This window comes from Scyliorhinus canicula, chromosome 18 (assembly GCF_902713615.1).
Source record: "Scyliorhinus canicula chromosome 18, sScyCan1.1, whole genome shotgun sequence".
NCBI lineage: Eukaryota > Metazoa > Chordata > Chondrichthyes > Carcharhiniformes > Scyliorhinidae > Scyliorhinus > Scyliorhinus canicula.
Genome location: NC_052163.1, coordinates 4,936,123 through 4,948,671, shown reverse-complemented (window position 1 = coordinate 4,948,671; position 12,549 = coordinate 4,936,123). Strand labels below are relative to the sequence as shown.

The 12,549-nt window shown below is 51.7% G+C and overlaps 1 protein-coding gene across 5 annotated transcripts in view; it reads left to right on the top strand.

The window, feature by feature from the left end:
- Positions 1 to 12,549, top strand: part of stxbp4 (syntaxin binding protein 4) — a 260,949-nt gene that overhangs the window by 222,676 nt on the left and 25,724 nt on the right. For all 5 annotated transcript variants that reach the window (XM_038777465.1, XM_038777464.1, XM_038777467.1 and 2 more), the window contains one exon: positions 1,959 to 2,016. In XM_038777465.1, the coding sequence (XP_038633393.1) occupies positions 1,959 to 2,016 (58 nt within the window). The remainder of the gene's footprint in view (positions 1 to 1,958; positions 2,017 to 12,549) is intronic.

The following is a 12,549-nucleotide window of genomic DNA, read 5'->3' as shown; positions in this document are numbered from 1 at the left end:
CGTGCTGTGTCCACTTGCACCTGAGCAGCCGTCACTGGGAAGGTGTCCATGAAATGAAAGGTCGCCACTGGTTGGGACGGGGCACTCATGGCCAGCGGCTGAGGCCATCAGCATGGGCAATTTGCATTCCTGGGCAGCGCTGGATGGATTATTCATACGTCAGGAGCAGGAGCAACGCTGGATCCGAGCTGATGCACACGATGGGATTCCCTTATCCTCCTTGAAAAGGCCGAGCAGCAGCCTGTGGTCAGTTAAAATGACAAAACATCGCCCGGAAACGTACTGATGAAATTTCTTTATTCCAAATATTACTGCCGAACCTTCTCTGTCTGAGTATAATGTCGCTCTGCGTCCGCCAGAGTCCTCGAAGCAAAGCCAATGCGTTGTTCCGTGCTGTTGTCTGATCCATGAACCAGCAGCTCCACAATGCCATAGGGGGAAGCATCGCATGTCAATATTAGGGGTCTAGCCAGATCATAATGTATAAGAAGCTGCGTGGAAGGCAAACGTTTCTAACAGCAACAAAGGCCCCAGCACCATTCCTGCTCCTTCTGCAATAGCACATGGAGCAGATTCCCGCCCCCAAATCTCCGGTGCCTCTTCCCGGCGATTGTCCGACCTGGTGGAGGGTCGGAGAATCCCGCCCCTGATGTTCTACAGCAGATCACAATTCACTGAAAAAGAGCGGGGCCTCTGCATTGGCACATTGAGCTCCTTACAGCTGCAGCCTGCATTGATGTAGTGCCTTACCCCTTCCAGAACCTCCCGAGAGGCTGGTTATAGGGCCTTGATCAAGGGCCTAGCACCCTCATACACTCATTCATGAAGCACTAAACTGCAGCCCTGAAGGCAAAGGCGAAAGGTGCTACAGATCAATCCAATATAATTCGATAATAATTGAATTTCTATGGCATCGGGAGGAGGTTGTCTACCCCCACTACCCCACCTCAACCATAGGCCCCATCAGGCAGGCAGGCGGCTTGTAACTGCTGATTGGTCCTCTCACGTCATGGAGAATTTTATCAAGAAGTCTAATTAATGTAATTCACACCATAGCCCGTCCATTATATATCACACCATAGCCCCTCCACTATATATCACACCATAGCCCCTCCACTATATATCACACCATAGCCCCTCCACTATATATCACACCATAGCCCCTCCACTATATATCACACCATAACCCACTCCACTATATATCACACCATAGCCCCTCCACTATATATCGCACCATAACCCCTCCACTATATATCACACCATAGCCCATCCATTATATATCACACCATAGCCCCTCCACTATATATCACACCATAACCCACTCCACTATATATCACACCATAGCCCCTCCACTATATATCACACCATAGCCCCTCCATTATATATCACACCATAACCCATCCATTATATATCACACCATAACCCGTCCACTATATATCACACCATAGCCCCTCCACTATATATCACACCATTACCCACTCCACTATATATCACACCATAGCCCCTCCACTATATATCACACCATAGCCACTCCACTATATATCACACCATAGCCCCTCCACTATATATCACACCATTACCCACTCCACTATATATCACACCATAGCCCCTCCACTATATATCACACCATAGCCACTCCACTATATATCACACCATTACCCACTCCACTATATATCACACCATAACCCGTCCACTATATATCACACCATTACCCACTCCACTATATATCACACCATTACCCACTCCACTATATATCACACCATTACACTCCACTATATATATCATACCACTCTACCCCTTTACCATATGAGTTCATCTTTAAATCTAATAGAAAATTGTTTTATTCATATGATAATTGTTTTAGGAAGATCTTGTGTTAAACCAATGCCATTCCCTTGCTGTTGATGTGTTCTTCCCCTGAGTTCTCAGTGAGTGATTAATTTTGCTTCTCATTACAGGTCTGCCTTATGGATGGGAAGAAGCTTTCACAGCAGACGGGATTAAATATTTTATCAAGTAAGTTCTCCAGAGAATGTGTGTGGGCAAACTGCAAGAATTAGCTATGAATAGGTAACACTGTGCAATGCAGGATGAGGGAATGGAGAGTGAGGGAATGGAGAGTGAGGGAATGGAGAGTGAGGGAATGGAAAGTGAGGGAATGCAGGGTGAGGGAATGGAGAGTGAGGGAATGGAGAGTGAGGGAATGGAGAGTGAGGGAATGGAAAGTGAGGGAATGAGGGAATGCAGGGTGAGGGAATGGAGAGTGAGGGAATGGAGAGTGAGGGAATGGAAAGTGAGGGAATGGAGAGTGAGGGAATGCAGGATGAGGGAATGCAGAGTGAGGGAATGGAGAGTGAGGGAATGGAGAGTGAGGGAATGCAGGGTGAGGGAATGGAGAGTGAGGGAATGGAGAGTGAGGGAATGGAAAGTGAGGGAATGGAGAGTGAGGGAATGCAGGATGAGGGAATGCAGAGTGAGGGAATGGAGAGTGAGGGAATGGAGAGTGAGGGAATGGAGAGTGAGGGAATGGAGAGTGAGGGAATGGAGAGTGAGGGAATGCAGGATGAGGGAATGCAGAGTGATGGAATGCAGGATGAGGGAATGCAGAGTGAGGGAATGGAGAGTGAGGGAATGGAGAGTGAGGGAATGGAGAGTGAGGGAATGGAGAGTGAGGGAATGGAGAGTGAGGGAATGGAGAGTGAGGGAATGGAGAGTGAGGGAATGGAGAGTGAGGGAATGGAGAGTGAGGGAATGGAGAGTGAGGGAATGGAGAGTGAGGGAATGGAGAGTGAGGGAATGCAGGATGAGGGAATGGAGAGTGAGGGAATGGAGAGTGAGGGAATGGAGAGTGAGGGAATGGAGAGTGAGGGAATGGAGAGTGAGGGAATGCAGGATGAGGGAATGCAGAGTGATGGAATGCAGGATGAGGGAATGCAGAGTGAGGGAATGGAGAGTGAGGGAATGCAGGATGAGGGAATGCAGAGTGATGGAATGCAGGATGAGGGAATGCAGAGTGAGGGAATGGAGAGTGAGGGAATGGAGAGTGAGGGAATGAGGGAATGCAGGGTGAGGGAATGGAAAGTGAGGGAATGGAGAGTGAGGGAATGGAGAGTGAGGGAATGGAGAGTGAGGGAATGCAGGATGAGGGAATGCAGAGTGAGGGAATGCAGGATGAGCAGTGCATTCCAGGCCACCACCACCCTCTTTGTAAAAAAACCTCCCCCGCACCTTCCCCCCTCACCTTCAACTTGTGCCCACTTGTAATTGTCATTTCCACCCTGGGAAAAAGCCCCCAACTGTTCACCCTATCTACACCCCTCATCATTTTATAAACTTCTATCAGGTCGGCCCTCAGCCTCGAGTGTTTGAATATTCTTTGTGATGTGCAATAGTAGGTGAGAACTGAATTTACATTACAGCCTCTCCAAATTATGGCACACTCCAACTAGGAGCTGCCAGCCACATGTTAATAATAATAATCGCTTATTGTCACGAGTAGGCTTCAATGAAGTTACTGTGAAAAGCCCCTAGTTGCCACATTCTGCCGCCTGTTCAGGGAGGCCGGTACGGGAATTGAACCCGCACTGCTGGTCTAGTTCTGCATTACAAGCCAGCTGTTTAGCCCACTGTGCTAAACCAGCCCCATATTACCCCAGGTTAGGTCATTCTTACATTAGCACAGCACCTTTAACTGAATAACCATCCCAAGATGCTTCATAATATCAAACAGGCCCCTCAAGGTATTTAAACAGGAGGAGAGAATTGATACACGGAGGTGTTGCTAGATGGGGAGCAAGTGGAGGGCGGTGGGCACCGAGTGATGGGACTTGTATGTTTTTTTTTAGAAAATATTTTATGGAGGCATTTATAATTTTAACAATTTTAAACATCAAATTTCAACAAGAATGCAAACACAACAATATAACCAGCAGCAGCACCCCCCCCCCCCCCGACCCCCCACCCCCCCGGGCACAAACCCCAGCCAACATGGCTCACACAAACAGTGCCACCTTCCCCCCCCCCCCCCGGGCACAAACCCCAGCCAACATGGCTCACACAAACAGTGCCACCTCCCCCCCCCCCCCCCCCCCCCCCCCACCTCCCCCCCCTCCGTTGGTACTCCTGCCCAGAACATATGGACATGGTTCGCAGGACTTGTTATATGTTAAGGGAAGAATGACAAAGCTTTGGATGAGCTCAAGAAGCTCTGTCCCTGCTGCCTCCCAACCCGGCTCCAGACCTTGATTCTCAATCTGGTTCTGCCTTAATTCCTCGGCTGCGATTGTACCATTTTCCTGCAGAGCGTGGCAGTGGGCAGGGAAAGCGGCATCAGAACCACCAGTCCCAGGCGGCAGCTTTCTCCACCGTATCGTCTGAGAGATAGAAACAACATTTGGAGGTGGCGAGTCCCACCACATCACACTGACGGGATCGGCTCCAATGGTGTTGTCCATCCCACTATTTAGGTCTATAAAGGTCGTGATGTCCTTTTCTCAAAGGCCAAGAGTCAAAATAGAATGCATGAAAAGTTGACAAACAAGGGGGTCAAAGAGAAACCACGTCATTTACTGGAAGGGGCTGGATGAAGACTCCAGATACGCTGAGTAAAGGTTCAAGTGGAGCATTGGTTCGGGGGTGGGGTGGGGTCGGCCTTCACCATGGCGGGGGCAGAAGCGAACCCCCTCCCCTGCGCATGCGCCGGGATGACGTCAGCAGCCGCTGACACTCCGGCACATGCGTGGACTTCCGCCGGCCGGCAAAGGCCTTTCGGCCCCGGCTGGCGTGGCGGCAAAGGTCATTCACGCCGGCCGGCGGAGCGGGAGCCACTCCGGCGTGGGCCTCGCCCCTCAATGGTGAGGGCTTGGCCCCTAAAGGTGCGGAGGAGAATTCCGCACCTTTGGGGAGGCCCGACGCCGGAGTGGTTCACGCGCCACTCCATCCCGCCGGGACCCCCCCCCCCCCCCCCTCCCCGCCGGGTAGGGGAGAATCCCAGCCCAGGGTGTCAGCCCAAGTCAGAGGTGGGCTCCTGTGTTGCAGGGGAGACCATCCCAGCTGACCTGGGCGTGTTCAGGATTTTATGTGTTACAGATGCAACTACAGGGGGCACATTCACGCACATTGCCGTGCTAGACAATGCGCGTCAATAGAAAACAAAACAACAGCAGTCCACAGCACCACTGCACATACTGGAGAGGGGTTCTGGAGAAGAGCGTGCAATGAGGGTGCAATGTATCAGGTGAATGCAGTCCAATTGAATAAGACAACTCCGATTGAAATTGTCTTTTTAAAAAATATTTTAATTTAGTATTTAACATTTTATACACATCAATATCATACTTATCAAAAAATCATACTAAACAAAAAGTCCCATCAACAACTATAACCTCCCCCCCTCCCTAATCGAACACCCTCTCTTCCCTAACTGCTAACAGTGACCAGATCCTTGAAATACAATATAAACGGACATCATCTGCGATAGAACCCGTCTGTCACTCCCCTCCTCGTGAACTTAACCTTCTCGATATGCAAAATCTCCATCACGTCACCCGGCAACGCTGCGGCACTGGGCGATGATGCTCTTCTCCAGCTCACCAGGAGCTGCTGCCAGGCCAACAGTGAGGCCAAGCATCCGCCATCGCCCCCGTCCTCTGTCCCGGCTGGTCTGACACCTCAAATATCGCCACTAATGGGCAGGGCTCCAAATCTACATTTACAATTGTCGGTTTGCTGTTGAGAAAAGGCCCCCAAAAACTCTCCAGCGTGGGCAGGACCAGAACATGTGCCTCTGGTTCACAGGTCCCCCCTCCCCGAACACCACTCACACCTATTCACAACCCCTCGGGAAATGGCTCATCCTGGCCTTGGCGAGATGTGCTCTGAACACCACCTTGAGCTGAATCAAACTTAGCCACGCGCAGGACGATGTAGCGTTCACCCAACGGAGAGATTCACTCCACACCTCCTCCTCCTCCCACCTAGCCTTCTCCTCATCCACCGAGACCTGCCCCTCACCCAGGATCTGTCCATATATCCCGGAGGTACTGCCCTTTCCCGATCCCACACAGGAAATGATCCTTCCCAGCAAAGTGCAGTGCAGTGTAGGTCACTATTTATGATCTTGGGTGGGATTCTCCCCAACCCCGCGGGGCGGGGGGGTCCTGGCGGGGCGGAGTGGCGTGAACCACTCTGGCCGGACTTCGGCCCATTGCAGGCCGGAGAATTCGGGCGGCCCCGAATTCACACTGACCCCCGGCGATTCTCTGAAACAGTGGGGGGTCAGAGAATCCCGCCCCTTAAATCTCACTATCGACTCTCTCGCAATGTATTCTATCAAAATATGGAATATAAAATAATTGCTTCATATCTATTTGAGCACAATAAATAAATAAATTGGCTGAATGGTTTCAGCTGACGGCCTCAATGAAACTCCCACTGCTTCGGCCTGGCTGTGAGGTATTTCTGCTTCGGCCTGGCTGTGAGGTATTTCTGCTTCGGCCTGGCTGTGAGGTATTTCTGCTTCGGCCTGGCTGTGAGGTATTTCTGCTTCGGCCTGGCTGTGAGGTATTTCTGCTTCGGCCTGGCTGTGAGGTATTTCTGCTTCGGCCTGGCTGTGAGGTATTTCTGCTTCGGCCTGGCTGTGAGGTATTTCTGCCTCGGCCTGGCTGTGAGGTATTTCTGCTTCGGCCTGGCTGTGAGGTATTTCTGCTTCGGCCTGGCTATGAGGTATTTCTGCTTCGGCCTGGCTGTGAGGTATTTCTGCTTCGGCCTGGCTGTGAGGTATTTCTGCTTCGGCCTGGCTGTGAGGTATTTCTGCTTCGGCCTGGCTGTGAGGTATTTCTGCTTCGGCCTGGCTGTGAGGTATTTCTGCTTCGGCCTGGCTGTGAGGTATTTCTGCTTCGGCCTGGCTATGAGGTATTTCTGCTTCGGCCTGGCTATGAGGTATTTCTGCTTCGGCCTGGCTGTGAGGTATTTCTGCTTCGGCCTGGCTGTGAGGTATTTCTGCTTCGGCCTGGCTATGAGGTATTTCTGCTTCGGCCTGGCTGTGAGGTATTTCTGGCAGTGCGCAGGCACATTGTTCCCAGCGATTTCTTTCTCTCCATTCCTAAAGTCCTTCCTTTTCTCTTTTCTATCCTCACTAAACTAACCCCCCAGTTAGATTGATGATTATAGGTGGCACAGTGGTTCACACTGATGCCTCACAACGCCAGGGTCCCAGGTTCGATTCCCGGCTTGGGTCACTGTCTGTGCGGAGTCTGCACGTTCTCCCCGTGTCTGTGTGGCTTTCCTCCGGGTGCTCCAGTTTCCTCCCACAAGTCCCGAAAGACGTTGGGTGAATTGGACATCTTGACTTCTCCCTCAGTGTACCTGAACAGGCGCCGGAATGTGGCGACTAGGGGCTTTTCACAGTAACTTCATTGCAGTGTTAATGTAAGCCTACTTGTGACAATGAAGATTATTATAATTATAATTATAGGAGGTTCTTGATTAATAAGGGGATCAGGGGTTATGGGGAGAAGGCAGGAGAATGGGGATGAGAAAAATATCAGCCATGATTGAATGGCGGAGCAGACTCGATGGGCCAAGTGGCCTAATTCTGCTCCTACGTCTTTTCAAAAATTATTTTCTTTCCAATTAAGGGGCAATTTAGTGTGGCCAATCCACCTAGCCTACACATCTTTGGGTTGTGGGGGCGAAACCCACACAAACACGGGGAGAATGTGCAAACTCCACACGGACAGTGACCCAGAGCCGGGATCAAACCTGGGTCCTCAGCGCCGTGAGACAGCAGTGCTAACCACTGCGCCACCCTGCTGCCCTCTGCTCCTATGTCTTATGGCCTGATACTGTCAGGGGCTGCAAGAGGCCCTGGATCGCGCAATATCTGCATCGACCACCAGCCGGACCCAGCGACAGTCCTCCTTGTTTTGACTGAGTTATAGAACTGTCGGGAGCTGATTAACTTGCCATCTGGGCCTGTGGGTGGGGGGGAAAGCCAACTGAGTTTGTCAGGTGAGCTGTTAGAAGCTGCATCAAGTTACTGTGAGTCTGCTGCTGTGTTACTGAGCAGCAGCTGTAAGGAGTTACCCAAACCGGGTTCAAGGACAAACCTCCAGCTTTATAACTGACTAACCTTGGAAACCATCAGAAACTGAGAGTTGAGATCCTGATTCTAGGCCTTTGACCCATGACGATAAATACGCTGTAAAAGGGGTGGCACGGTGGCGTGAAGCCGCTCAACGTTCCATCATCAGCCGTGGCTGCGCGGGCCACACTCTCACCTCTGGGTCGGTAGGTTGTGAGTTCCAGTCTGACCTCCGAACCGTGAGCCCAGGCTGACACCCCCAGTGTCAGTACTGAGGGGGTGCCGCACTGCTGGAGGCAGCCTGTATTTTGGGATCTTGCTGTGCATCAATTGGCTGCCAGGTTAGCTAGACTACAACAGTGACTACACCGCACTTCATTCGAGGAAAAACGCACTGGGGCACCCTGACCCTAACCTGACCCCTGAGGCGGTGTGAGTCTTTTTTCTTTTGGGTTACAGGGGGAGATCCCAAAGAAGGTGAGAGCTTGGCTGCAGCAACGGCAGACTGAGAAATTCTTCAGTGGCAGCAGTGGAAGCTACCTTTCTGCCTGACTGACACTGGCCATTGTGCGCTGGATTCTCCGAGCTCCCTGCCGCCTGTTACTCTGCGATGCGCCGTTCTCTCCTCCTGCCGCTGGTCAATGGGATTTCCCGGGAAACCCGGGGGTGGGGTGGGTGCGCTGCCGGCGGGATCAGAGAATCCCAACAGCCGGAGAATCCCGGCCTGTGCCTGTCATCTCAATGCTGATATTCAGACAGTGAATACCCGTCAACTTTAACCTTTTTTGTGCGTCCGTTAGTAAAACGGCAAGCGGTCATCCAGAGAGTCTGTGTCTTTGATTGCTTTACTCCCTTGGTTATTGAATGGTCTAGACCACAAGACCATAAGACCTAGGAGCAGAATTAGGCCACTCGGCCCATCGAGTCTGCTCCGCCATTCAATCATGGCTGGTATTTTCTCATCCCCGTTCTCCTACCTTCTCCCCATGGTCGATGTGGGTTATGTAAATCAACATGGTGTAATACTCTTTTACTTGAAGCTAGTTGGCTATAATTGGTGCCTGTGGCTAAAACTCTGTCGCTTGTGGCTCGTCAGCAGTTTTTATTGGAGGGCATTGGCCGAGATGAATAACCCATTCCAGGAACTGCTGAGAGGTGCCACGGTGTATGTACGGCCTCCAGGCGGCAAGAGAGCATTGCCCGTTGGGTTGGAGAAGGAAGATGGGGAAAAGAGCAGGTGAGGGAGGGGACTGAAGAGATGGGACCTGTATTCTTACTGACAGAGAACTGAATGCAGCAGTCTCTGGCTATTAGCCTGAACCTCACCCCTCCCATTCAACACAGTGTGGCTGAAGGAAAACATTTAAAAACATTGGAAAATTCACCCGGCAGGAGAGGCCAAGGATCCAACCACAGACAGAAAAAGAAATAGCAACAGGGAAGAATGTTCCAGTCACACACATCTTGTTTCAGCAACTGGGAAACCCTGAAACAGCCGAGCCTACTTTGTGAGGCCGAAAGTTATTTCAAGTTACTTTCTTTTTTCTTTTTCCCAGTTGGATCTTGGCCCTGTCACAGAACAGGGACAATCTTCTTCTGGTTAGGCAGCCCCTGGGGATGACTTCCTTCCACTCTGGGGTTGTGGGACCTGAGGTGACTGCGAGGTCCACTGCTGAGCCTGCACGCACTGCCACAGGTAGCGTTCGCTGAGGCAGCTGGGTGGGATGCTCGCAGTTTGCTCCCCTCCTGCCGCTGTTTACGTTTGCCCTCCACCTGGGCCTCTCGGAGACGTTCGGAACGGTTGACCCATTTCGCGGATGCTTCTTCTCCAGTTGGGTGGACGCGAGCGACAGATTTCCGCAGATCGGTGGGGAGAATGTATTTTACTATCGTGCCCCCGCTGCCACCCTGACTGTGAACAGTGGCAGCACAAGCCAACGATTAAACTAAAGCTCAATTACAGCCAGGATAGATCCACTGGGACAGAGTCCAGGGCTTCATCAACTCTTTCACTACCTCTGATTTGCCACGCTGCTGGAACAACATTCAGGACAACATGAGAATAAATTTACTCCAATTAAATATTGTAGAGACCAAAACCATAAACTCCTTGTTCCACCTCCAGAGCTTTGCTTTATTCTATCTGTTCTGAGCTGACCTGTTGCTGAGACATTACTGCTATTGTTAACTCCAGGCTTATCTATTCCAACACACTCCTGGCCTCCCATTTTACACCCTCCACTTCACCTCATCCAAAATGTTACCCTAACCCACACCCAATTCTATTCATCTATCTGCCCTGTGTTTGCTGACCCACACGGGCCACGGCACCTCCAATGTTGGACTTTCGAACACATGTTCAAATCCTTCCAGGGCCTGACACCGCCCCATCTCTGTAACCTCCTCCAGTCCCACAGGGCTTTGCAATATCTGCGTCCCCCAATTCTTTTTTTCCCAATTAAGGGGCAATTTAGCGTGGCCAATCCACCTAACCTGCACATCTTTTTGGGTTGTGGGGGGTGAGGCCCACGCAGACGCGGGGAGAATGTGCAAACTCCACATTGATAGTGACCCGGGGCCGGGATCGAACCTGGGTCCTCGGCGCCGTGAGGCAGCAGTGCTAACCACTGTGCCACCATACCCCATCGTCCTCCAATTCTTGCCTCTTGTGGGACCCCAATTTTAGTCGTCCACCATTAAAATGGTGCCTTCAGCTTCCACGTGCTGGAAATCCCTCGCTAAGACTCTCTCCCTCTCTCCTTTAGGAGACGTCTTAAAACCTACCTCATTGACCAAGCCTTACCAACATTGGAAATAGGAACAGGAGGAGACCATTCGGCCCATCGAGCCTGCCCTGCCATTCACACAGATTGTGGCTGATCATCTCTCTCTTGTGTCATTTTTCTCACTTTCCATCTATCCCTTGATGTCATCAGTAGCGAGAAATCTATTGATTTTCGTTTTGAGAATGCGCCGAGATTGAGCTTCCACAGCCCTCCCGGGGAGATGGTTCCAAAATTCACCGCCTCCAGAGTGAAGATATTCCTCCTCATCTCAGTCTTAAATGGCCTGTCCTTTACTCTGAACCTGTGTCTCCTGGTTCTAGACCCACCAGCAAGGAGAAATCATCCTACCCACGTCCACCCTGTCACTCCCTGTAAAAACTTTGTCAGTTTTCAATGAGATCCCCTCTCATTCTTCAAAACTGTCTGGAGATTGCAGGCCCAGTTTGCCAATCTCCCCACATAAAACAATCCCACTATCCCAGAGATTAGTCCAGTGATCCTCCACTGTACTCCCTCTATGGCTCATCCACTCTTCCCTGGCTAAGGTAGACTAAAATTGTCCACAACACTCTAGGTGCGATCTCACCAAGACTCCATACAACTTAGGTAAGACATCTTTACTCCTGTACTCAAACCCCCCCCTTGTGGCACAGGCCTGCTACCTTTACTAACTCACAAATGAGGACACCCAGGTCCCTTTGGACATCAACACTTCCCACTTCTCACCATTTCAGAAATACTCTGGGCTGGATTTTCCACTCCCCGATGGAAAAATTGCGTTTGGCGACGGGGCGGAGAATCCGTTTTGGTGGCAAAATCAGGAGCTGGGGCCGGGTTTTGAATTCTCCCCCCCCCCCCCCCCCCCCCCCGGGGGTGCTCTAAGAGGACGCCACGCCGATTATCCACGACCTCAGGCTGTTGTCTGAGGCCCACTCCGCGATGCTCCATCCCCAACCGGCCGAGTTCCCCATGGCGTGGGTTACGTGTGCTCACACCGATCGTGAACTCGGTGTGGCAGCTGCGGACTCAGTTCGCGGCCTCCACAGTTGGGGGAGGGCCGATCCACGGGCAGATGGGGCTTCATTCGGGACTGGAAGCACTCTGGGCGGGCGGTCCTGGGCGTGCAAGAGGCCGATGGGGGGGGGGGGGGGGGGGGGGGGGGGGGGGGGGGGGGGCACTACTTTGCCAGTCCAGGTCCGAGGGCTGAGCCTACCATGGTGCGCTGCAGGTCACCGGCGTACGCATGCGAGGCCTCGGAATCGGAACTGCTGGGGGCCGTATCAGCAGCTAGAGCTGCCAGCTCTACCCTACCTCCCTGCTAACCCCCAGCAAAACAGTGAATCGGTGGCTGTTTTATGCCAGTTTTCCTGGTGTAAAAGACCACCGTTTTCACACCAGTGCGGGGATTTAGGGGCTGGTTTAGCTCACTGGGCTAAATCGCTGGCTTTGAAAGCAGACCAAGCAGGCCAGCAGCACGGTTCGATTCCCGTACCAGCCTCCCCGAACAGGCGCCGGAATGTGGCGACTAGGGGCTTTTCACAGTAACTTCATTTGAAGCCTACTCGTGACAATAAGCGATTTTCATTTAATTTCATTTCATTTAGCCTTCAAAACGGAGAATCCAGCCCTCGGTCTTTTTCTCCCAAAGTGGACAACTTCACACTTATTCACAGTATATTC